This window comes from Amia ocellicauda, chromosome 14 (assembly GCF_036373705.1).
Source record: "Amia ocellicauda isolate fAmiCal2 chromosome 14, fAmiCal2.hap1, whole genome shotgun sequence".
NCBI classification, from domain to species: Eukaryota; Metazoa; Chordata; class Actinopteri; order Amiiformes; family Amiidae; genus Amia; species Amia ocellicauda.
The window spans coordinates 17,594,694-17,616,856 of NC_089863.1; the positions used below are offsets into that span (position 1 = coordinate 17,594,694).

Genomic DNA, 22,163 nt, shown 5'->3' on the forward strand with positions numbered 1-22,163 from the left:
GCTGGAGCTGGGGGGGCTGTCTCTTGCCTCGGCTGCTCAGCAGCTCTGTGCTGTCGGTGTGGCTCTGGGCACAGAGCCTCAGGGCCAGCTGGCCGAGGGTGTCTGTGTGGGGGCTGCGTTCCTGCTGCCTCAGGGCGCTGTGCTGATGGGTCTCTGGGCTGCTGTGTTTCAAGTGCAGCCAGTATTTCAGGGCTCTCTTCTGCACTGCACAACCCAGAGGCAGGCGCCCCAGTTTGGCTCGGCAGCCATTGTTGGGGCTGCTCCTGTGGAGCTTCAATATGTACCTGCAGAACTCGGCATGCAGGCCTTCTGTGGGGCTCCTCTCCCATTTGTCGAAGTCGGTGCTGATAACCGGGCCCCAGACCTCACTGCCATACAGCAGGATGGGCAGGATAACGTTGTCAAAGAGTTTCGTCCACAGCAGCACCGAGGGGTTCAGGGAGCTGATCTTCTCCCTGATGATGTAGTATGCCCTGCATGCTTTGTCAGCGAGGGTGTTCACAGCGAGGGTGAAGTTGCCTGAGGAGTTTATTAGTAGGCCCAGGTAGGTATAGATGGCTGTGTGATCTATTGTGGTGCTGTTGAGAGTGAAATTGTATACATATATATGTGTGTGTGTGTGTGCACTTCTGTGACTCTGAATAATTCCTTTATCCATTAAGCAGTGAAAACCTGTAACATTCGCCACAAGTGAAGTGAAAAATATGATGGGCCTCATATTTTTAACCTTCACGCTGGAGCCGGAGCCACCACCTGGATCTGCAAGTAAGTGCTACGCTGAGCTCATGGTCCAGAAGCCGGTCAGTGTAGGGAGAGCTGCTCCTGGTGTCTCTCTCTCTGTATTCAGTTTGCAGTCAACAGGGATCCAGGGGGGTGTGGGGGACGGCCCTGACGGCTGATTAGGGGCAGGTGGCTCGGTACAGAAACGTGTAATTAACCAATCAATTAAACATGTGCCGAAATCCCAAGAAGTACAGTGGAACAGTCCTGTTCTGGGGTGGTTCTGAAGGAGGGCCAGGGGGGCCAGGGAGGGCCAGTGCCCCCATGATAGCAAGCTTGGCCCCACTATGGCCCCCCTAAATTGCACTGCAGACAAAACACCATCAGTACAACCCCCCTGCTAACGCTGTGTACCAAAACTCAGTCAGCACCCCCCGCTAGTATAGCGGACAAAACACCCAGCACTCCACTCCAGTACTCCAGCACCGCAGAGAAATTGATGGTCCCCCTAATATTACAACTGGCCCCAGCCAGGCCCCCCCAGCTGAAATAGTCTAGAACCACCACTGGTCCTGTCACATGAGGGGTGTCAGTGAAGGCACAGTTCAGTCCCAGAGCAGCAGGGCCAGTGACAGCTGGCCAATAGAGGGCGCTAGGGTGCTACCCCCCTTGAGCCACACACACAGACACATAAGATAATAATAATAATAATAATAATAATAATAATAATAATACATTATAACAATTTCATATGATATGATAGAAAATGATCTGTGCAAAATATATGCTTCCCTACATGTCCCCGCTCTGCCTGTCCGCAAGTTCAGCTCTGGGGCGATAGAGAGGAGCGCCTACAGGGGGCAATTTAGCCAATTGCTGATTCAAGATATGAACATATTCAAGATAGGACATAAAATTTAGCCAATCAGCGGCCTCAAATCTAATCCTAACGAGCCACTGCTAAAGTCAGGACTAGTCTGCGGGGGCGCCATTTTAATTACATGACAATGGGGAGCATAATTATCACTGCTTCCAGTCCCAGCCCTAACTCTGTAAAATCTTTCTTCCAAAGTGCATTTGAGAGGAGAAATTTGGCGGAAAAACTAGAGTCGAAAGAGCCGGCCCAGACCAACCGGACCTCGCAGTCAGACTGCAGGCGAGCAGAAAAGGGAAGCTGTACGCATGAGGCTTCTCTCGTAGTTGGTACACCAAAAAGGCCTGGCTATGTGGATGCGCTTATTTTGTTTTCCATGCTTGCTTTTTAAAACAACAGGGACAGATCCAGCATGGACAGCTGCGGGAGTGAGAGATATGAAGCACCTGTCTGAGAAAGTAAGGAAACACGGGAACACCAGGGCACACATGGGTAATTCTGTCAAGCTAGCCATATTGAGAAGAGTGAACATCGCCACAGGATTGCGATGAGGAAACACAATGAGGAGCTGGATAAAAACAGGCACATTTTCATGTCTACGAAAGTGGTAAATAAACGATCAGGTAAATAACTATATTTACTATTGGCTGATAAAGCTGTTGTTGTTAGAAAGATATGTTGTTAGACTTCTAGCAGTCTGTAAAAGCCTAAATGTACCATGCCATCAAAGTGAATGATTGTCATAGAGCACATCACTCTATTTTTTATTTATTAACTTTATTTTTTGGACCAGGGCTTCCATTCCCTCTCTGTGTGCGGACAGTGCATCTGACCAGCAGCACCAATAAAGCGCCGGAGGATGCTGGGACCAGGAGAACAGAGGCTGGCTACACAGGTAAACAAAATGAAACAGACACAGGATGGCATATTACTACAGCTGACTTTGGTCAAATGATGCAGCAGGCTGTCTGCAATTTCAATTTGCATTTGTATTTTTGTTCACTCCGTACATTCCAGGTTTATGACAGAGCAGTCACAAGCAGCATGATGATTTGTTGTCATCCACAGACATAGGAAAGGAATTCAGCGTATAAGGCATCCTCACATGGTTTATTGATGGACATGCCCCTGTAGACCTTGTTTTGTTGGGGAAACCAATAACAAGTTATAGATCAGGAGAAGTAAACATACTGTAAAGTGCAATTAAGAATACTGGTGTTAAAACCTTAGTAATCACATAATTGACGTGGACATGTGTTCAGTCACAATCACTTTAATCAAAATAGCTTTATTGTACATTTAAGCTGATGATGTATATTTTACAGGTATGTGATACCATCCTGATGCTTGCCAACACTGTTCCATGTGCTTCTCTACTTTGAAGAGGATCAAGACCTTCTTGAGAAACACCATGACACAGGATCACCTTAATGCTCTGGCTGTGCTTTCCACGGAGAAGAAACTTGTCAGGGACATTCCTGACTTCAATAAGAAAGTCATTGAGAGAAGGAGAGAAGAGCAAAATTCCTGTACAAATAAGCTGTCAGGAAAACATGCAGGTTTTTTTCACCACATTGAGTTTTCTTGTACATAGCTGTCCTCAGTCTCATTTGTTGAACTTGGTCTTGGAGGCTCACCATTTAATTGAGACCAGTAAATTAATTCCCAATAGCTGCTTAATGAATAACCAGGTGTCAAGCAGATGTACTCAGACTTTGACTGGCAGTGTACATTTGTTCATGTTGAGCCCCAGTGTGGGTTTTTTGTGTATAGTTGACATTTAAAAATAAATCTCAAATAATTCCACGTGTAAGAGGTCAGTTGACATTTACAAGATTGTCATCATTCACTCACCCTCATGTTGTTCCAAACCTGTATGACTTTCTTTCTTCTGCAAAACACAAAAGAAGATATTTTGAGAAATGTCTCAATGCTTTTTGTTTTTTGTTGTCCATATAATGGAAGTCAATGGGCACCAATGTTGTTTGGTTAACTACATTTTTCAAAATATCTTCTTTTGTGTTCCACAGAAGAAAGAAAGTCAAACAGGTTTGGAAAAACATGAGGGCGAGTGAATGATGACAGAATTGTCATTTATGGGTGAACTATCCTTTCAACTGTTTTTCTTAAACTTTTTCTTAAACTTTCACTGTTTTGCATTAAATCATACTGGGATTGTTGCTGAAATTGTTGTATGTGGTACAGCCCTACCTAGAAAACTTTCCACCAGCCACCACTGAGCAGGGCTGACATATTGTGTAGCCCTCTGTCCAACAGTGCAATCTGAAAACACACGTCAAGGGAGACGCTGAATAATCCATTCATGAACTATGACAGGGACTGGAGCACTGGACTCCACAACTGAGCAATCCAACACAAGGGTGCAATCTGCCCACACAACAACGTTTTATTGACTTTGAATTGTTCAATAGAGAAGATACAACAATCATTTTAAAAAACAGTGATGAGAAGAATCAGTATCTATGTTTCAAAGAGTAAATAATGTCAATCATCAGTCCTGAGGCGCTTCAATGCTTCATTACAGGATACAACACTGAAAACAAACTCTTACTGACTCAATTACCCGACAGAAATACCATCTCCACTCACAGCAAAGCTTCATCTGAAATTGTTATTCTGTGATGAATTTACTCGATACAAAATGTTCTTTAAAAACTCCACATAAATCAATGGATGGCAGTGATATGTTTACACAGCCTGTGAGTAGAGGACCCTGCAGCACTGTTGGTAATGTGAGGGATCGCAAAAAAAAAAAGCTCAGAGAAAAATAATAGAGTCCAAAATTTAATGTATTGTCCATTGGAATTCACATGGAACTGTGGTAGGTCTTGGTGAGTGAATCACAAAAACAAGAAAGAAGATAGGATGAACAAAAATAAAACAACAAACCACACTAGCACTTAAACCTAAATCAGCCACCTCCTGTGCCCCGACAGTCAGCTTTATATAGCCCAACACCTGGACCCTCCCTTCTTAGAAGGCTGCATAATATTTCCCCATTAGATCTATAATTAAATACAGAACGTTAAAATCCAATAGACAACCATATTCAGACAACCATATTAACTCCATACAGTATATTGTACACATTATGTCTAGGCGGCGGTACTCATTTGGATATTAGTTTCCCCATGTATTATCCATCTAACTTCCCCTCCTCATAGACATGAATGAAGAACGTGCACTCAGATCGACCCTGTCATAGGTAAGAACACAATGAAAACAACAATTACCCGTATATAACATTGCAATGTAAATAAACAAATCTGGATACCTCATACCCCAATCTAATAAAGAGATCACATTTTCCTTGCTGCAGTTTACAATCAGTATACGATCTGTAATTACTTTAGGAGGATGCAACACATTGAACCAGACATCATTGATAAACCAGTAGAGTCTCATGAGCAGCACTGGTCGCACGCAGTGAGTTGCTGAATTACACCGTTACAAACGGAGGCTGTGAATACGCTCCACAGCTGAACACATCGCACTGTGCAAAGACACTTCCGCCTCCAGAGCCACCTGACAGACACACCAGCTTCTCTCTCAGCTCCACAGCGGGCTTGTGGGCCTGAAACCCAGCTGTGCTCTGGGCAAAGAGAAGAGACACCTGGAGACTCACAGACACACTGCAGCGCAACATGATTGTGATTATCCATAAACCCATTGCGGGAGACAGCTGCTCTCGTCCAGCAGAGCTAATTCTAGTGGGATGTATTGCTAGACAATAATTCAAAATGAGTTTTAAAAATCTGCCCTGGATACATGTCTCAGTATAAAGTGTCTGAGTCTCAGTATACAGTTTGTGTCTCAGTATATAGTGTGTCTCAGTATACAGTGTGTGTCTCAGTATACAGTGTGTGTCTCAGTATATAGTGTGTGTCTCAGTATACAGTGTGTTTGTCTCAGTATACAGTGTGTGTCTCAGTATACAGTGTGTCTCAGTATATAGTGTGTGTGTCTCAGTATACAGTGTGTGTGTCTCAGTATACAGTGTGTTTGTCTCACTATACAGTGTGTGTCTCAGTATACAGTGTGTCTCAGTATACAGTGTGTGTGTCTCACTATAGTGTGTTTGTCTCACTATACAGTGTGTGTCTCAGTATACAGTGTGTCTCAGTATATAGTGTGTGTGTCTCAGTATACAGTGTGTGTGTCTCACTATAGTGTGTTTGTCTCACTATACAGTGTGTGTCTCAGTATACAGTGTGTGTCTCAGTATACAGTGTGTGTCTCAGTATACAGTGTGTGTGTCTCAGTATACAGTGTGTGTCTCAGTATATAGTGCGTGTCTCAGTATACAGTGTGTGTCTCAGTATACAGTGTGTTTGTCTCAGTATACAGTGTTTGTCTCAGTATACAGTGTGTGTGTCTCAGTATACAGTGGTTGTCTCAGTATACAGTGTGTGTGTCTCAGTATACAGTGTGTGTCTCAGTATACAGTGTGTGTCTCAGTATACAGTGTGTGTCTCAGTATACAGTGTGTGTGTCTCAGTATACAGTGTGTGTCTCAGTATACAGTGTTTGTCTCAGTATACAGTGTTTGTCTCAGTATAGTGTGTGTGTCTCAGTATACAGTGGTTGTCTCAGTATACAGTGTGTGTCTCAGTATACAGTGTGTGTCTCAGTATACAGTGTGTGTGTCTCAGTATACAGTGTGTGCGTCTCAGTATACAATGTGTGTCTCAGTATACAGTGTGTGTGTCTCAGTATACAGTGTGTGCGTCTCAGTATACAGTGTGTGTCTCAGTATACAGTGTGTGTGTCTCACTATACAGTTTTTGTACAGAGGAGTGAATTATGTCCCTAACGGTGCCTCATAAACAAGCCCACAATTGCATGGCTCATTCGCTTGAGCTGCAGTTCCTTCAGCGTCTTTCTGCCTTTGTCCTCAAAGCCTGTGTTTAAAGTGGCTCAGTGCTCAGTCACACACACACAGGTGTAATGGCAGGGGGATTAAGGCAACGCTTGTTGTGCCTCATAAATCAAATGAAATCTAATATTACTTCAGTCACGTGACAGAATTAGGAATATAAAAGTCTATAAAAATAGGCATATTCAAAATATAAACAGACACCAACGAGGTGCGGTATTGAAGTAAGCAATTAAATCCATTAACCCTCATGACCTCCTGGGACGGACAGGAGAGATGATCAGAGGGGCTGTGTTTTCACCTCTATCATTGTAACAGGGGCTGAAGAATGGATAGAGTTTCTCAGTGAAGGTGTTAGTGAAAGTGCAGATATTATACCTGCCACCCACATCGTAAAAGGAGACCTGCCCCCCCTCATAATCCACAAACACCCCCACCTTCTGGGGCTTCGAGGTCAGGGGGAGGAGGACAGGGGGGTCAGCAGCAGTCTTGTACTCATTCCCATTTCTCAGCCACACAGTCCAGTAACCCTTCTTTGGACTCCCTGTAATCGGCCCTTTCCTGTTGACGGACTCTCTGGCGACTCCTAAATCCCACTTAGTTTTCTCTCCCACCTCCACCTCCCAGTAGTGGCTCCCTGAACTGAAACCCTCCTTTCCCAGGACATTGATAGTAGAATCAAATCTCTCTGGATTGTCAGGGAGAGCCTGTCGTTTGCCTCCCAGTCTCACTTGTTTCCCATCCTCAGACAGGATGAGACGGGGATGAGCTGTATTGGGGTCCAGAGTCACATCCACTGTGGAGCAGAGAGGAGAGAAACATTAAGAAAACAGACACAGCAATTGTGAAGAAAAGAGGAGATAACAATGAATGGTTTCCAAGTCGACTCAGAAGCTGATTATGTCAACCACAAGCACTAATTAAATGGAGAATCTATCACCAACACAGGACCAGATACGATGTACAACAGGATACACAATGATGAACTGCATTTCTTTCCCTGTGTGTCTGTGTAAACAAGGTGACTGTCTCGTGGCCTTGCTATGTTACAGTACTGTGCTATAGTGCAACCCTGATACCAAGAGGAACAGAGTCTGATAAGAACCAGTTTTCTACAGCAATTTGGGCTTGATACATCGTACAAACCCCCCTTATATTAAACATTACATATGCTTTAATTCTCCCTGGTTTGACTATATATTGGTCTTCCTGAGCAGTTGTCAGGCAGAAACTGAACTTGCACTCATCACGGGACAGACGTGGGTCCTGTTATCTTTCTCTCCTGTCTGGTCGGCATAAAAGTGCCTGTAGTTTGTAACTTCTCTAAGTCTGTTCTTGAGATCGCCTCTTGAACCTCTTCCTAGCAAGCTGCTTGTAATAAAAACTTTTGATTGGAAATATATCTGTCTCTCCGGATTTCTACGACTCTTCACACAATATATACAAAATAAAATATGCAAAGTCCATACATGATAGAATCTTCTGCAAACAGCACTGTGTCACTAATTAAGCAAGAGAAACAGCTGATTTCCAGAGTTTCAACATCAATGGAAAGGCAAATACAAAAACTGCCATTTTCTTTTCAATTTTTTATAGATTTCTCAACTCAGTGAGATAATTACTGCTGCAACCCCTATTGAACTAAGCTGATTTAATCCAAATGATCACCCTGGATAAGGGCGTCTGCCAAGAAATAATAATAATAATAATAATAATAATAATAATAATAATAATAATAATTTGATGTCACATTTGATGAGCCAAACTGCCTAAGCTCTCAGGGCAGTTTGGCTCAGACCCGACTGACAGTCTCTCTGGGCTGAGGACACAGCTGCTGTGTCAGTTCAGGGTGATGCTCTGCTGCTTTCTGCTCCGATTCCCTCCATCTCCACCGTAGAGGGACACCTTGCTGAGGCTGTGTGAGCAGTGGCTGTGTCTCAGTCTGCACAGCACAGTCCTGCACTATTGTCACAGTGTTCACAGATCTGTTTAAGACACTCCAGACTGCTGACGATGTGCAGCACAAAACACACTCACCTGCATGCCTGCGAAACATGTCCAGCTCTGAAACAGAGAGACACACAGTGTTACAGACTGACAGGATGAGCTGTCATATTGAAGTGCTCTCTCTCTGTGCTACAGGGCTTCAAACTATGATGATGTGATGAAGTCTGGGGGCCGGAGAGACACTGAGGAGAGTCTGTAGCTCTTGAGGACAAACATTACATTAAAATACTAACAGCCCTATAACTGTTAATATGTCACCACAGTGGACAGAGAGCAGAAGACACAGCAATATTAATATGATACTTCGTGCTCTGCGCAGTTGGCGCCCGTTTCTCAGACTCTGTCAGCTCTTCTGGAGAAGCAGCTCGGCCGACGTGACTTGCTTGCTGTCCAATGGCATCAGTCAAATATATTTCACAATGTACCTCCCTTTCCGTAATTGCTTCTGAAAATGCTGCAGCAGTTGCACTTCAGGCCCATCCACTTGCTCCTGGACAACAGAGCTCTGTTATATATTGTCAAAGCTCCCTCCCACTAGATCATACCATTATCTGCCAGGGATACAATATGTCCTTCACCTCATGGACACTATTACCGACTCTCAACACACTTCACTTCTCTTTCCCAGCCTCCGATGTAAATTAGCATACTGTGTGCAAACGCGCACAAGACCTTTAAACAAGACCTTTGCACCGCGTATGCAATGGCTTACATTTCTTCATAAAGCCGGGTAAGAATATGTACGTCTTTTCTTTTGCGTTGTAAACAATACAGCGTGTTTTCATTATGCGCAGAAACAAAACCAGCTTGACTTCATAACAGTGTTAGCGATATGTGGTTACAGGAAAGGAGTTTGTGTATATTGCCATAGACCTTTAGTGGACTCATCTCTGTTTAAAGTGAAGGAGGGGTGCTGTTTAATGGCAAGACACAACAGCTCCTTCACACTCACACTTCACATTCAGCATTCATCCATTGCCTTTTACATGTCATGTTTGAACAGAAACTGAAAAGAAAGTTGAGGATTGCGGTGGGGGTGGGCATGCATTTCGAGCCCGCTTGGTACCGAGGGGGGGGGGGGGTGTGTCTCAAATAAAAACGAGCAAACAACACTATTTTCTGACATTTCGGGATCAGCTCCAATATATAAATAACTGTATGACACTGGACAGTACTGAGACTGGGCTGGTCACACACATATACACTGTTCAATGTTAATATTATTAATATTTTTTGACACTTTCCATTCTGTTGAATGTACAGTTTAACACTACCTTTCACCGACATCTTTTTCAATCTTGTCTTAGGATGTATTCTGGGTCCGCCATTTTTTGCAGGTCTGCCCAGATCCCGACCATTTAACAAATGAACGCGTCGGCGCATCACAGTTTGCTGTGCTGGATGCGCTCTGTGTGACGTCATACGTAGCTGATTAAAGAACGACTCCCACAAACCCTGCGGGCGCGTCATTGCATCGTCGGTATCAAAGCCGACGACAGATGCAATGACGTCACAAATAGCCGATGCTATACACAGAGCCAGGAGAGAGTACGCATCAACATACTAGGGCTTTGTTATCACATTAGTAGGTATTAGCAGGCTTTTTATTAGCAGTACGTTAGTTTTGTATATTCATTGTCTTGGGTTCATAAAAGTTCATATTCTGCTATAAACTGCTGTTCAGTCAAATATTTTGTGTAAAAACAAGACAAGCGTACAATAGTAACACCCAGTGCAGCACAACCCCACAGCAAGCAAATAATAACTGCACTCTGTCAAGAGCATTTTATTACATTCAAAATAGGTATAGGCACTGTACATGGCTCCACACAGAATTAGAGGAAGTTCTACAAAGTGTCCTCATTGTGACATGTTAAGAGAAGTGCCATCTTGGTGGGGTGACTGTATAATATACCCGCTGTACTAGAACTAACCATGGTGAACAGCAGACACTTTTTACATGCGCATATTAACAAAATTAAAAATGTAATATGATTGTATTATGATGTTGTTGGTAATCAACTTTCTCTCAAAGTGCAGTAGATTACATTATAACAAATGTGAATAGTACTGGTGTACATATTTTACACTATTTCATGTTTAATATATATATTGTTGTGACACACACACAGTCCTGTTGGTGTGTTTTCATTGTGCATCAGTACATTATATAAATGTGTGTGTGTGTATGTATATATATATAATGTACTGATGCACAATGAAAACACACCAACAGGACTGTGTGTGTGTCACAACAATATATATATTAAACATGAAATAGTGTAAAATATGTACACCAGTACTATTCACATTTGTTATAATGTAATCTACTGCACTGTGGCACAGGAGACCAAGGCCTGAACCACCAGGATGTTACTATATGTATATTAATTGATGTTGTCATTACACATGCCATCTTAGAAAAAATATTATATATATTATATTATATTATATATATATATGGTTCCATGTGGGTGGTTATTACTTCTGATTGGTCTGTGGCCCTGGGTCTGTGTGTGAATCGGGACACTAAAGCCACTAAAGCCATCTGATTAGGCGTTTTAGACTGAACGTAAACCAAGGTAACAAGAGAGAGCAAACAAGGAAAATAGCTTGACAAGTCATTACAATGTGAACAGATTTTATTGTCAGTGGTCTCTATGGACAGGACAGATGTTGCAACACAAACAGGGAAATAGTTGATTTATAAAACTTTCCAGCAAAAGTTAAAAATGAGAAAGTAATTTGCAACAGACAAGCACCATGGCAACAGACTCCGAATGCCTACATTGTTGCCCACTGGGAACGTGAGGGGACCCTGGTAAAGACACTATTGTATACAGCACTAGCACCAATATCTTTAATAGGGAACTTATTAAAAACACTAATGATATCATAGAGCTTGGGTTAATTGCTTTGGACTGATGTTTAAACTCTGGCCCCATTATTCAGACCATCAAAAGCCCCTCTGAGGCATTGTGTGAGAGTGTGTGTGTGTGTGTGTGTGTGTGAGAGAGAGAGAGAGAGAGAGTGTGTGTGAGTGAGAGTGGGAAGCAGGGGTCAGGCTGTAATGCACTGTAGACAAACAGCCTTTTTCCAGCACTACCAACTGAGACAGTGGGTTGTGATGCTGAACACAGGCAGAGGCGCACACACACACACACACACACACACACACACACACACACACACACACACACTAGAAGACCAGTGAGCATCATTGGCAACAAACAGTCCTGCCGTTCCCTGTCCCCTTCTGTGCTTGAGTGCAAGAGTGTACTACTACACCCACAATCCCTTGCTCCCCCTCCCAATCTGTGGCCATGCCATCTACTCCAGGCCCAGGACTAGAGCAGAGTAGGGGGTTGGGGTTGGGGTTTAGGTGAAAGTAAAAACTAAAAATCGCTTTTCCTGCCAAAAAAAAAAAAAGCAATATAAATAGGATAATAATCCAACTGTCCTGATTGAGTTACACTGTCTTGCCACTCCTCAATCTCCCCACACTGTCCTGCTTGAAACTGGACTGGGACACCCCCTCACTCCCTGTTAATACCCCACACCCATCCAACCCCCTGACTCTCATACTGACCTCCACTTCCACACCCCCAGTGAAGCGAGATCTTTGCCTGGGTTCGATACACTATTCCCTAGTGTGCAAAGATACTAGCACAGCCACACGCTGCTTATACAGCCATTTTAAGGAAGAGGCGGGGAGGGGCTTCCTTGACCGCAGCTGTCCCAGACACACACCAGGGTCCCGCAACACCAGACAGAGTCCCTCTCTCTTGCATAGCTTCACAAATAACACATCATGACCACTTGCATTGGGAGTCATGTGTTTTATTAGTCTTAGGCCTCTTCTCTGTGGACATTCTGTTGTAGGGGAGGGTGTCCAATGATCAAAGAGGGAGGGAAGCCTGTCTGTGTGTGTGTCTGTGTGTGTCTGGGGGGGAGGAGGGGGAGACTAGGTTGTTTATTAATTGGGGGCGGGGGGGGAGATCATAACTGCTTCTGTGATCAATGGGAAAAAGTTTACAATGTACAGATTCTCACTCACACACACACAACAGGGAAAAAGGTGAAAACAACAGAGGAGTAAGAAAACAAATATACAAAAAAACATATAAAAGTGATAAAATATTAAACTGAAGTCAAACGAGCCATATCCCAGAATCAGCCTGTGAGAGAGAGAGAGAGAGAGACAGAGACAGAGACAGAGACAGAGAGGGAGGAAGGAAAACCTGTTAAAATGTAGTCCCTGACTCACAGACTAGGACCCTGCGTTTTGTATGACTTAATTGTTTGGATAGCAGTTATCATTATCTAAGCTGCGCAAAATGCAGGGCTCTCATAATCGTCCGTCTCTCTCACTGGGTCTCCTGTCCCACTGTGTCTCCATTAGTACTGACGTATCAATTATTATCTCTAGCCTCTCTGCCCCCAGGCTACACCCTGCCCTTCTCAGCCAGTTATCCTCTGTTCCCCTATTGTGTGCGTTTATTACTGAGGTATATTTGATATATTCAACATGCTGGCTAGCTGATAGTGTGCAAAGTCCATAACGAGAACAAGGGTGTGATTAATCTGCGTTATTCCCCACATGTCCGATGTGTTACGACTCTCACCTCTGTATCCATTGCCGAAGAATCCGTTCAGCCCGTATTTGCCCTCCTTCCCACCTGGGAACACAGGGGTGAACACAGTTACTAGGCATTTTCAACACAGTGACACCTCAGATACATTCCCGCTCACTGGGAAAGTGTGACAAGGTCATGACTGCATAATCGGTGACAGAACTGAAGTGCGTTGGACTCACCGTAGGGTCCCTGTCCTGCTCCCAACTGCCCCTGGTAACCTGCAACACGCCAAGAACACGTCAGAGAGAGAGGGAGAGTGAGGGAGTGAGATGGGGGAGAGGGCGGGATCTGACAGTTTGAAAGAGTGAACAAGCGAGCGTTTGAGGGGGCGAGCGTGAAATTGAGTCAGTGCACAGTAATTCAGGGTGTAAGTGTCTCGGTGTGCTGTGAGTCAATGTGTTGAGGAGTCAATGCGCAGTATTCCAGTGTGCCGGGATGTTGGTGGGCAGAAGGGGATGTTAGTGTGGAGCAGCGAAAGCAGGAAGCTGGAGACGGATCTGGAGTGCAGAAGCAGGTACTCAGAGCAAGACACACCCTCTCTACTGACTACTCTGTCTCTACTGATAACTCTGGAGCTTCATCTTGCCTCTGTCTCTGTCAAAGAGATCAGTCACTCTCACCTTGTCTTAGCAGAAATCACTCTGTTTATTAGCAGTCTCTCTCTCTCTCTCTCTCTCTCTCTCTCTCTCTCTCTCTCTCTCTCTCGCTCTTTCACTCTCCCACTCTCTCTCCCCATCTGTGCTCAGCACCTGTCTGTCTCTGTGTCATACCTGTCTTGCACGTGTTACCCTTGCCCTGAGCGTAGGGCTGCTGTAGCTGTGCATGTTGTTGCTGCTGCGGCTGTAGCTGAGCATGTGGCTGCTCTGCCTGTGCAGGCAGCTGAGCCTGCGATTGGCTGTCTGCTGGAAGGAAGGAGGAGCCAGTAGCAGTGGGGAGCAGGGGAGCAGCAGTGACTTCTGAACCTGCGAGAGTTTGGGGGGCGAGGGGGAGGGGAGCGGGGTTAGCAAGCCGACACGCAGACAGAAGCACAAACGCACCAGACAGACACACGGACAGGGAAACAGACAGACACACCTGTCAGACGCATACACACACACACGTGGACAGCACAGACAGACTGACACACACAGATAAGCACACAGCTACAGGCAGCTCTTACACACACACAGCAGGATGCGTGTGCAGATGAACAGGCACTTGACAGTCATGGACATTAATACTGACCTTACACTTGGGCATTGACACAGTGCCATACCATACCTCTATATATTTCACGACAGTCTGGTCATTTTAAACCAGTGCTGGCACACAGTATTGTCACTCCAGTCCAGTGCTCTTAATAGGGTACCTTATCCAGTAGCAGTAACCCAGTCAACATGAACCAGTATAATTACACAGTACAGTAACCCCAGCCCAGTCAGCTCTAAGCAGTGTAATGACACAGGGCAGTCATTCTAGTTCAATATACTGGTTTAAACCACTGCATTAGTCTGTCCAGTCCATTATCCAACAGTGGTTCCCTATAGTTTAGTCATTGTTAAACCAGTACAGTTACACAGTCCAAAGCCAGTGCCATTGACGCTCATGTGACCGCATCTGTCTGTCCGTCCGTCCGTCTGTCTGTCTGTCTCAGAGCTGCCGTCAGTCTCACCTGCTGGCTGCAGTCCTCCGTTCATGTACCCAGCTCCGCCCCCAGGACCTGGAAGAGCAGACATAGCGGTTATACACACACACACACAGGTTGTGTTCATGGCCTCTGTGCACTCTGGCGGATCCTGTGGTAGGGGAGAGTCGCAAGGAATTGTGGGATACCTCAGAGCAGAGACTGCAGTTTCCCCAATGGCAGCAAACGCACTGGTTCGCTGGGTCAGGTGTTAGGAATGACCTTACAAAATGCCCCAGTTAGCAGTGCGCACACAGGCGGAGGAACAAACTAGCGAATTACTGACAGCGTGAGGTAATTTCCTGTATATTGTAGGATGCTGTGAAACATCTCTTACAATCAATCAATAGCGTCTGTGTTCTTGCTGGCAAGTTTACACCCTTATTTGTCAATGCAATGTAAACAATAAAAGAAAATCTTAACTAGATGCCTCTCATTATAGGTACATTATTTGGTTTGTAAAGGTAATACGATTTTTCAAATAACTATACCAACCTGAAATCAGAAAACAGTTTTGGAATTATCCTGCATAGATAATGTCTCAGGTTGTACATTACTGGGTGAGAGAATTAAGGTTGTTTGTTTTCTTCTCTACCAGGAACACAAACCCCACTAGCAGCAATCTGACACTGACACAGTGAGAATCTTGTCCCTAAATGAAGTAAAAAAGCAGTTTCAGATGCTTGCTTGTTTTGAAAAGGATCTCATCCAATTGGCAGGTATTTCCTCTTACATTAGTACTGTAATTGACCAACTTCACACATGCTGTGTTTCTTGGGCAACACATTGAGGTTTTCACAGTGTGGTGAGGGAGGGAGAGAGAACCCAGAGCTCCAATCAGACACCTCTCACATAGCAAGCAGAGGTGGGAGGGGGTACAGACATGCAGTGCACAGCAACACTACCCAACCAAGGAGGGGGACACAGTGCAGAGACAGGGTCTTTTCTGACTCCAGATCTGGCCAATTGATCTCACCGTATTTCCCTTCAGCCCCCAGGCTGGCAGGCTGAGCACCATAGGGCAGCTGACCATTACCTGAGAGAAAGAGGGGAGAGATGCTCAGACAGTGATATACACAAAGTCAGACAGCAAGACTGAGACACAGGCAGACACACAGTCAGATGCAGAGAGAGAGACACATACACCAAAGTGATTGGGGTCCTACCATATTTCCCAGCTGATTTCTCTTCAGCCCCCAGACCAGCAGCCTGCGCTTCAAAAGGCAGCTGACCGGCTCCTAAAACACAGACAGACGAACACACACAGGGACAGAGGGCAGGAGAATCAGTCCTTTTCCTCTCTGGGATGCACCTTCACTGTACCTCTCTCTGTACTACAGTCACTCAGAGAAAGAGGCAGAGAGAGAGAGTGGAAGAAAGCATGAAGGGGAGAGGGAGAAAGAGAGAACAACTGAGGGGAAAAATAAAGTAAATGAGGGAGGTGTAGAGAGGGGGGATTAGCACAGGCAAGCACACAGAGCAAAACAGAGAGAGAGCGCTTACCATCCAGTCCAGCAGGAATCACTGGTGCTCCATTGTAGGGAAGCTGACCAGCACCCCCTGCAGTTAAGAAGAGGATCTGTGGTTAATTCCGGCTGGGCTGGGCTCCAGGGGAGGGAGAGCGGGCAGGAGGGGAGCTCTGTCTGCTCATTGCACTCGTGTGTCGCCATGAGATTGTGGCAGAAGCCCCCCATTTTCACCAGCTGTCTATCCCCCTATAGACCCTAATGTACAATCACACACAGACTGACTGATGCGCCGATTGGACACTACTAGAAAAACACAACATGGGGAGCCAAGTGGAGCTGCTCTATATGGTAAGCTTTCTGGGAAGTGCTCAGTAAGTGAGGTCACGGACTAACCATATTTGGCAGCAGAAGGGTCCCCCAAGCCAGCAGCAGCAAAAGGAGGCTGAGCTCCACCTACGCACAGGAAAGAGGAGGAGAGTCAGAGAGAGAGAGAGAGAGAGTGAGAGAGAGAGAGGTGATGTTATTGGTAAGGGAAGCACCAGCTGACATGTTGATCCAACTCTCCTGTACTGATCCTCACTAGCCCCCTCAGCCTCTTTTCACCCTACCATTTTGCACTCCCTCTCCCACCCTATCCCTTTCACTCCCTTCTCCTCTCTTCCCCCTCTCTCCTCCCTCCCCCAACATGAGTTCTCTCTACCCTTTCCTTTCCTCTCCTTGCCTCTCTCCTCTCTCCCTTCTCCTCTAACCCCTCCCCCATCGCTCCCCTCCCTCTCTCACCATATTTGCCCAGTCCAGTTTCGGGCCCCAGTCCGGCGGGCACCACAGCCTGTCCTCCATAGGGCAGCTGTCCATTGGCGTACTTCCCAGCCTTGCGATCATCGACGATGCCAGTGGGCAGAGCAGGGTGAGCACCATAGGGCAGCCCACCAGCACCCCCTGCAGGACAATACAGCACAGCTTGATTGACAGGACACACCACACTGTATCGAATCCCCCCACCCCTCATGGTAAGCGCAGATTGTCAGCACTGCCCTGACCCCACTTCCCTCACCGTATTTCCCTGCCTTGCCGTTAGCTCCAAGAGGCAAGCCAGCTGGCACCACGGGCTGGGCTCCATAGGGCCCGGCGCCACCTACAGGGCCGAGGACAACAGGAAATTAGGTCACAACAGGAACTGGCCCGATCACATGGCACCCTGCCTGGCTGACAGTAAGCAATGCTCTCTGACCATGATTATTGTTATTGTTATCATCATTATCATTATTATTAAGTGATTTAGTAGATGCCTCAGGTTTAACAATCGCTAATATAGAATGATCTACAAAGTATTGAATATTACAATGAAACAGCATTGCTACACAAGATCATCTACACATTACATTCAAATTAATTTAGTGTGTGTGTGTGTGTGCGCAACAGTGCATGTGCATCTAATGTGTGCGTCAGGGCTGTGGCTCTTACCTGCTCCCTTCCCAGCCTTAGCACCCAGTCCAGCCCCATCAGCCAGCACACTGGGGTAGCCCAAACCTGAAACACGCACACACAGTCAGTCAGTGTCACTGCTCATGCGGAACGCTGTGCTCTGTGTGTAACAGGACACGCACACAGACGGTCGACCACACGCTGTCATACAGTTACCGTATCTCACACACCGACACCAGACCACAAACTGCGCCCGTCAGAAATGCTCTAGGAGCTGCAGGAAATGGAAATGGAACCAGGAAAGCCAAGAGTGTCATAATTACCTGCGCCATATCCTGGCTGCAGACCGGCAGCATAGCCATTGCCGTAGCCGTTACCATAACCTGGAGAGGGAGAGAGAGACAGTGAATATATGTTATAGCAGGAGAACTATTTCTACAGCATTTTGTCCAGGATAGGCCAACTTTATACTCCAGGGTCAAGGTAATAAAGTGCAGTGAAGGCCATAGGGAACAACAGTAAAACTACAGAACAAGCCACAGTGGAGCCGTGTTCACAGGGTTCATGAAGTCCTTGAGAGAGAGACCTCCAGCACTGCTTTATATCTTTAATGTAAGCAAACCCAGATAAAAAGACTTACAGGGACAAAGCAGGCAGGCACATGCACAGACAGACAGGGACAAAGACACTAATCTACCTGCGGGGCTGGCTTTCCCAGCCTGGCCCAGCCCATTCTGACATGGAAGGACGAGAAGAGAGACCCCCGGGGTTAGGACTCATACAGTCAACAATGCACCCCCCCACTATGCATGCGGTGACTGAGGGGGCTCTTTATATTCTCTGCTCTCCTGTGTTTTTATCACTGAGCCCTCTCTGTTGCTGCTGCTGCCTTTTTGCCATCGTTCTCCCCACCAATGCCCTGTGTGATTGCTGGCAGGCTGTCACTGCCACCCCCACCCAACCACCACCACCCCACATGTCACTCACCGTTGCCATAGCCGTTGCTGTTGCCGTTGCCATTGCCATTGCCAAGCGCTGCTGTGGGGTATCCGCCCGCACCGTTACCATACCCTGCGGACCAAACACAGCACAGCTCACTACACCACACTACACACACGGACACAATCACTGCCCCCCCAACCCTGACACACACACACAAACACTGACCCCCAGACTGAGACTTACCAGCCTGCTTGGCTTTGCCAGCCTGAGGGAGCCCAGCCTGACCTAGGGAGAGAGTGGAAGAGAGGAAGAGAGGAAGAGAGGAAGAGGAGAGGGAGAGGGAGAAAGGGGAGAGAGATGGGGAGAAAGGGAGAGGGGGAAATGTAAAAAACAAAAAGATTTCAACACTTGAGAATCAAAGGGTACATCCTTTCTGTCTGCACACTTTGCAAAACCAGTGTGTGTGTGCGTGTGTATTTGTGTTAGCAAGTCAGTACTGCTGCTGCCTATCTGCCAACATTCTGCCCACCAATGCCACGTGTGATAGTAGGCACGCTGTCCCTGCCACCCCAACACCAGCACCCTACGTGTCACTCACCGTTACCATAGCCGTTGCCAAGTGCTGCTGTGGGGTATCCGCCCGCACCGTTACCGTACCCTGCGTACCAAACACAGCACAGCTCACTACGCCACACTACACACACGGACACAATCACTGCCCCCCCCCACACTGACACACAAACACTGACCCCCAGACTGAGTTACACTGTCACTGAGAAACACAAGGAACCCCAGACTGACAGACTTACCAGCCTGCTTGACTTTGCCAGCCTGAGGGAGCCCAGCCTGACCTAGGGAGAGAGAGGGAGAGAGATGGAGAGATGGAGAGAAATGTAAAAAATAAATAAGATTACAACACTTCATCAAAGGGTACAGTGGCTCTCAAAAGTATTCAGCCCCCTTGGACTTTTCCACATGTCATTGTGTTACAACATGACATCAGAATGGATTTAATCAGGAGTTTTTGCTACTGATCAACACAGAAAATGCCCATAATGTCAAAGTGAAAAATATAATCTGCAAATTGTTCTAAATTAATTACAAATACAAAACAGAAAATAATTGAATGCATTAGTAATCACCCCTTCAGTCAATATTTGGTAGAGGCAGATTGGGCAGCAAGTACAGCCATGAGTCTGTGTGGATATGTCTCTACCAGCTTTGCACATCTGGACACAGCAATTTCTGCCCATTCTTCTTTGCAACATTGCTCAAGCTCCATCAAGTTGGATGGGGCCCTTTGGTGAACAGCAACTCTTTCCATATTTTCTCAATTGGATTGAGGTCCGGGCTTTGACTGGGCCACTCCAGGACATTGACCTTTTTGATTTTAAGCCACTCCGGTGTGGCTTTGGCTATATGTTTGGGGTTATTGTCCTTCTGGAAGATGAATCTTCTCCCAATTTCCAGATCTCTTGCTGGTTTCAGCAGGTTTTCTTCCAGGATTTCTCTGTACTTTGCTGCATCCATTTTGCCCTCTTTCTTTACAATGTTTCCAGGCCCTGACACAGAGAAGCATCCCTGCCACCACCATGCTTCACGGTAGGGATGGTGTTCTCAGGATGATGTGCTGTGTTAGGCTTGCGCCAAATGTAGCGCTTAGCGTTGAGGCCAACAAGCTCTACACTGCTCAAAAAAATTAAGGGAACACAAAGTCATCACAGTAAAACACCAAGTCAATTAAACTTCAGGGATATCAATCTGTCCAGTTAGGAAACCTAAGCGATTGTGAATCAATGTCACCTATTTTGGTGCAAATGAAACTGACAACAGGTGCACTGGAGAGGCAACAGCAAGACAACCCCCAAAAAGGGAATGGTTTTGCAGGTGGTGGTCAAAGACAATTGCTCTCTCCTTATCCTTCCTGACTGATTCTTCTCTAGTTTTGCATTTTGCTAATGTCCTTGTCACTACTGGTAGCATGAGGCGATACCTGCAGCCCATTCAGGTTGCACAGTTAGTCCAGCTCCTCCAGGATGGCACATTTATACGTGCCATCACAAGAAGGTTTGTTTCGTCTCCCAGTACAGTCTCAAGAGCATGGAGGAGATACCAAGAGACGGGCCGTTACACGAGGAGAGATGGACAGGGCCGTAGAAGGACATCAACCCAGCAGCAGGACCGGTATCTGCTCCTTTGTGTGAGGAGGAACAGGAGGAGCAAAGCCAGAGCCCTACAAAATGACCTCCAGTGGCTACTGGTGTGCATGTTTCTGACCAAACTGTCAGAAACAGACTCCAAGAGTGTAACATGAGATCCCGATGTCCTCTAGTGGGACCTGTGCTCACAGCCCAGCACCATGCAGTTCAATTGGCATCCGCCAGAGAACACCAGAATTGGCAGGTCCGCCATTGGCGCCCGGTTCTCTTCACAGATGAGAGCAGAGCAGGTTCACACTGAGCACATGCGACAGACGTGAAAGAGTCTGGAGACTCCCTGGTGAATGTTATGCTACCTGCAACATCATCCAGCATGACCGGTTTGGCGGTGGGTCAGTGATGGTCTGAGGAGGCATATCCTTGGAGGGTCACACAGACCTCCACATGCTAGCCAACAGTCCCGACTGCTGTTAGGTACCGGGATGAAATCCTCAGACCCATCGTCAGACCTTACGCTAATGCAGTGAGCCCTGGGTTCCTCCTGGTGCAGGACAATGGCCAGCCTCATGTGGCCAGAGTGTGTAGGCAGTTCCTGGATGACGAAGGCATTGATGCTATTGACTGACCCTCACGATCCCCAGACCTGAATCCAATTGAGAACCTTTGGGACGTTATGTATCGGTGCATCCGACACCGCCAAGTTAGCGCCACAGACTGTCCAGGAGCTCACTGATGCCCTGATCCAGGTCTGGGAGGAGATCCCCCAGGACACCATCCGCAGTTTCATCAGGAGCATGCCCAGAGGTTGTCGGGAGCGCATACAGGCACGTGGGGGCCATACACACTATTGAGTTAGAACAGCCTGTGATTTCAATTGTTTACTTTGATTTTCGGTATGAGTTTGAATCCAGCCCTCAATCGGTTTGTGATTTTGGTTTCCATTGACCGTTGTTACGTCATTTTGTTATCAATTAATTACACAATGTACAGTAAAGATTTTGATCTTTAATATATTTCATTCATCATGATTTAAGTGTTTGCTTAATTTTTTCGAGCAGTGTATTTTAATCTCATCAGACCCTAGAATCTTACTCTACCACATGCCTTCTGGCAAACTCTGGTCGAGATTTGATGTGAGTTGTTTTCTCTCTGATTGGTGCTTTTGAAGAACCTTATTCCGGATTTGATTTGAATGTTCCTTCGTCTTCATGATGTAGTTTTTGGAATTGTACTAACCACCTGTGGGACCTCCCAGAGACAGTATTTAACCTGAAATCATGTGACACACCTTCATTGCACAGAGGTGGATTCCATTCAACTAATTACGAGACTTCTAAAGACAATTTGTTTCACCACAGTTCAATCAAGTG

At 46.1% G+C, this 22,163-nt stretch overlaps 2 protein-coding genes across 5 annotated transcripts in view; both read right to left on the reverse strand.

Annotated features, from left to right (window-relative positions):
• Nucleotides 1-4,386: 4,386 nt before the first annotated feature.
• LOC136767922 (erythroid membrane-associated protein) lies at nt 4,387-9,887 on the reverse strand. Its single transcript, XM_066722004.1, has 3 exons — nt 9,773-9,887; nt 8,529-8,555; nt 4,387-7,287 (listed from the first exon to the last, which is right to left on the reverse strand). Exons 1-3 carry the CDS (start codon nt 9,879-9,881, stop codon nt 6,740-6,742), a joined length of 684 nt encoding a protein of 227 aa, XP_066578101.1. The 5' UTR covers nt 9,882-9,887; the 3' UTR covers nt 4,387-6,739.
• Nucleotides 9,888-11,122: 1,235 nt separating this feature from the next.
• Nucleotides 11,123-22,163, reverse strand: part of LOC136767763 (uncharacterized) — an 18,652-nt gene continuing 7,611 nt past the window's right edge. For 3 of the 4 annotated variants that reach the window (XM_066721752.1, XM_066721751.1, XM_066721750.1), the window contains 17 exons: nt 19,444-19,485; nt 19,233-19,292; nt 18,878-18,919; nt 18,680-18,763; nt 18,016-18,075; nt 17,732-17,797; nt 17,322-17,402; nt 17,048-17,206; nt 16,661-16,720; nt 16,302-16,358; nt 15,965-16,036; nt 15,775-15,834; nt 14,787-14,834; nt 13,906-14,097; nt 13,315-13,353; nt 13,124-13,177; nt 11,123-12,676 (listed from right to left, as the gene is read on the reverse strand). In XM_066721752.1, the coding sequence (XP_066577849.1) occupies nt 12,672-12,676; nt 13,124-13,177; nt 13,315-13,353; nt 13,906-14,097; nt 14,787-14,834; nt 15,775-15,834; nt 15,965-16,036; nt 16,302-16,358; nt 16,661-16,720; nt 17,048-17,206; nt 17,322-17,402; nt 17,732-17,797; nt 18,016-18,075; nt 18,680-18,763; nt 18,878-18,919; nt 19,233-19,292; nt 19,444-19,485 (1,181 nt within the window). In that variant the 3' untranslated portion in view covers nt 11,123-12,671. The remainder of the gene's footprint in view (nt 12,677-13,123; nt 13,178-13,314; nt 13,354-13,905; nt 14,098-14,786; nt 14,835-15,774; nt 15,835-15,964; nt 16,037-16,301; nt 16,359-16,660; nt 16,721-17,047; nt 17,207-17,321; nt 17,403-17,731; nt 17,798-18,015; nt 18,076-18,679; nt 18,764-18,877; nt 18,920-19,232; nt 19,293-19,443; nt 19,486-22,163) is intronic. The other variant, XM_066721754.1, reaches the window with a different exon arrangement.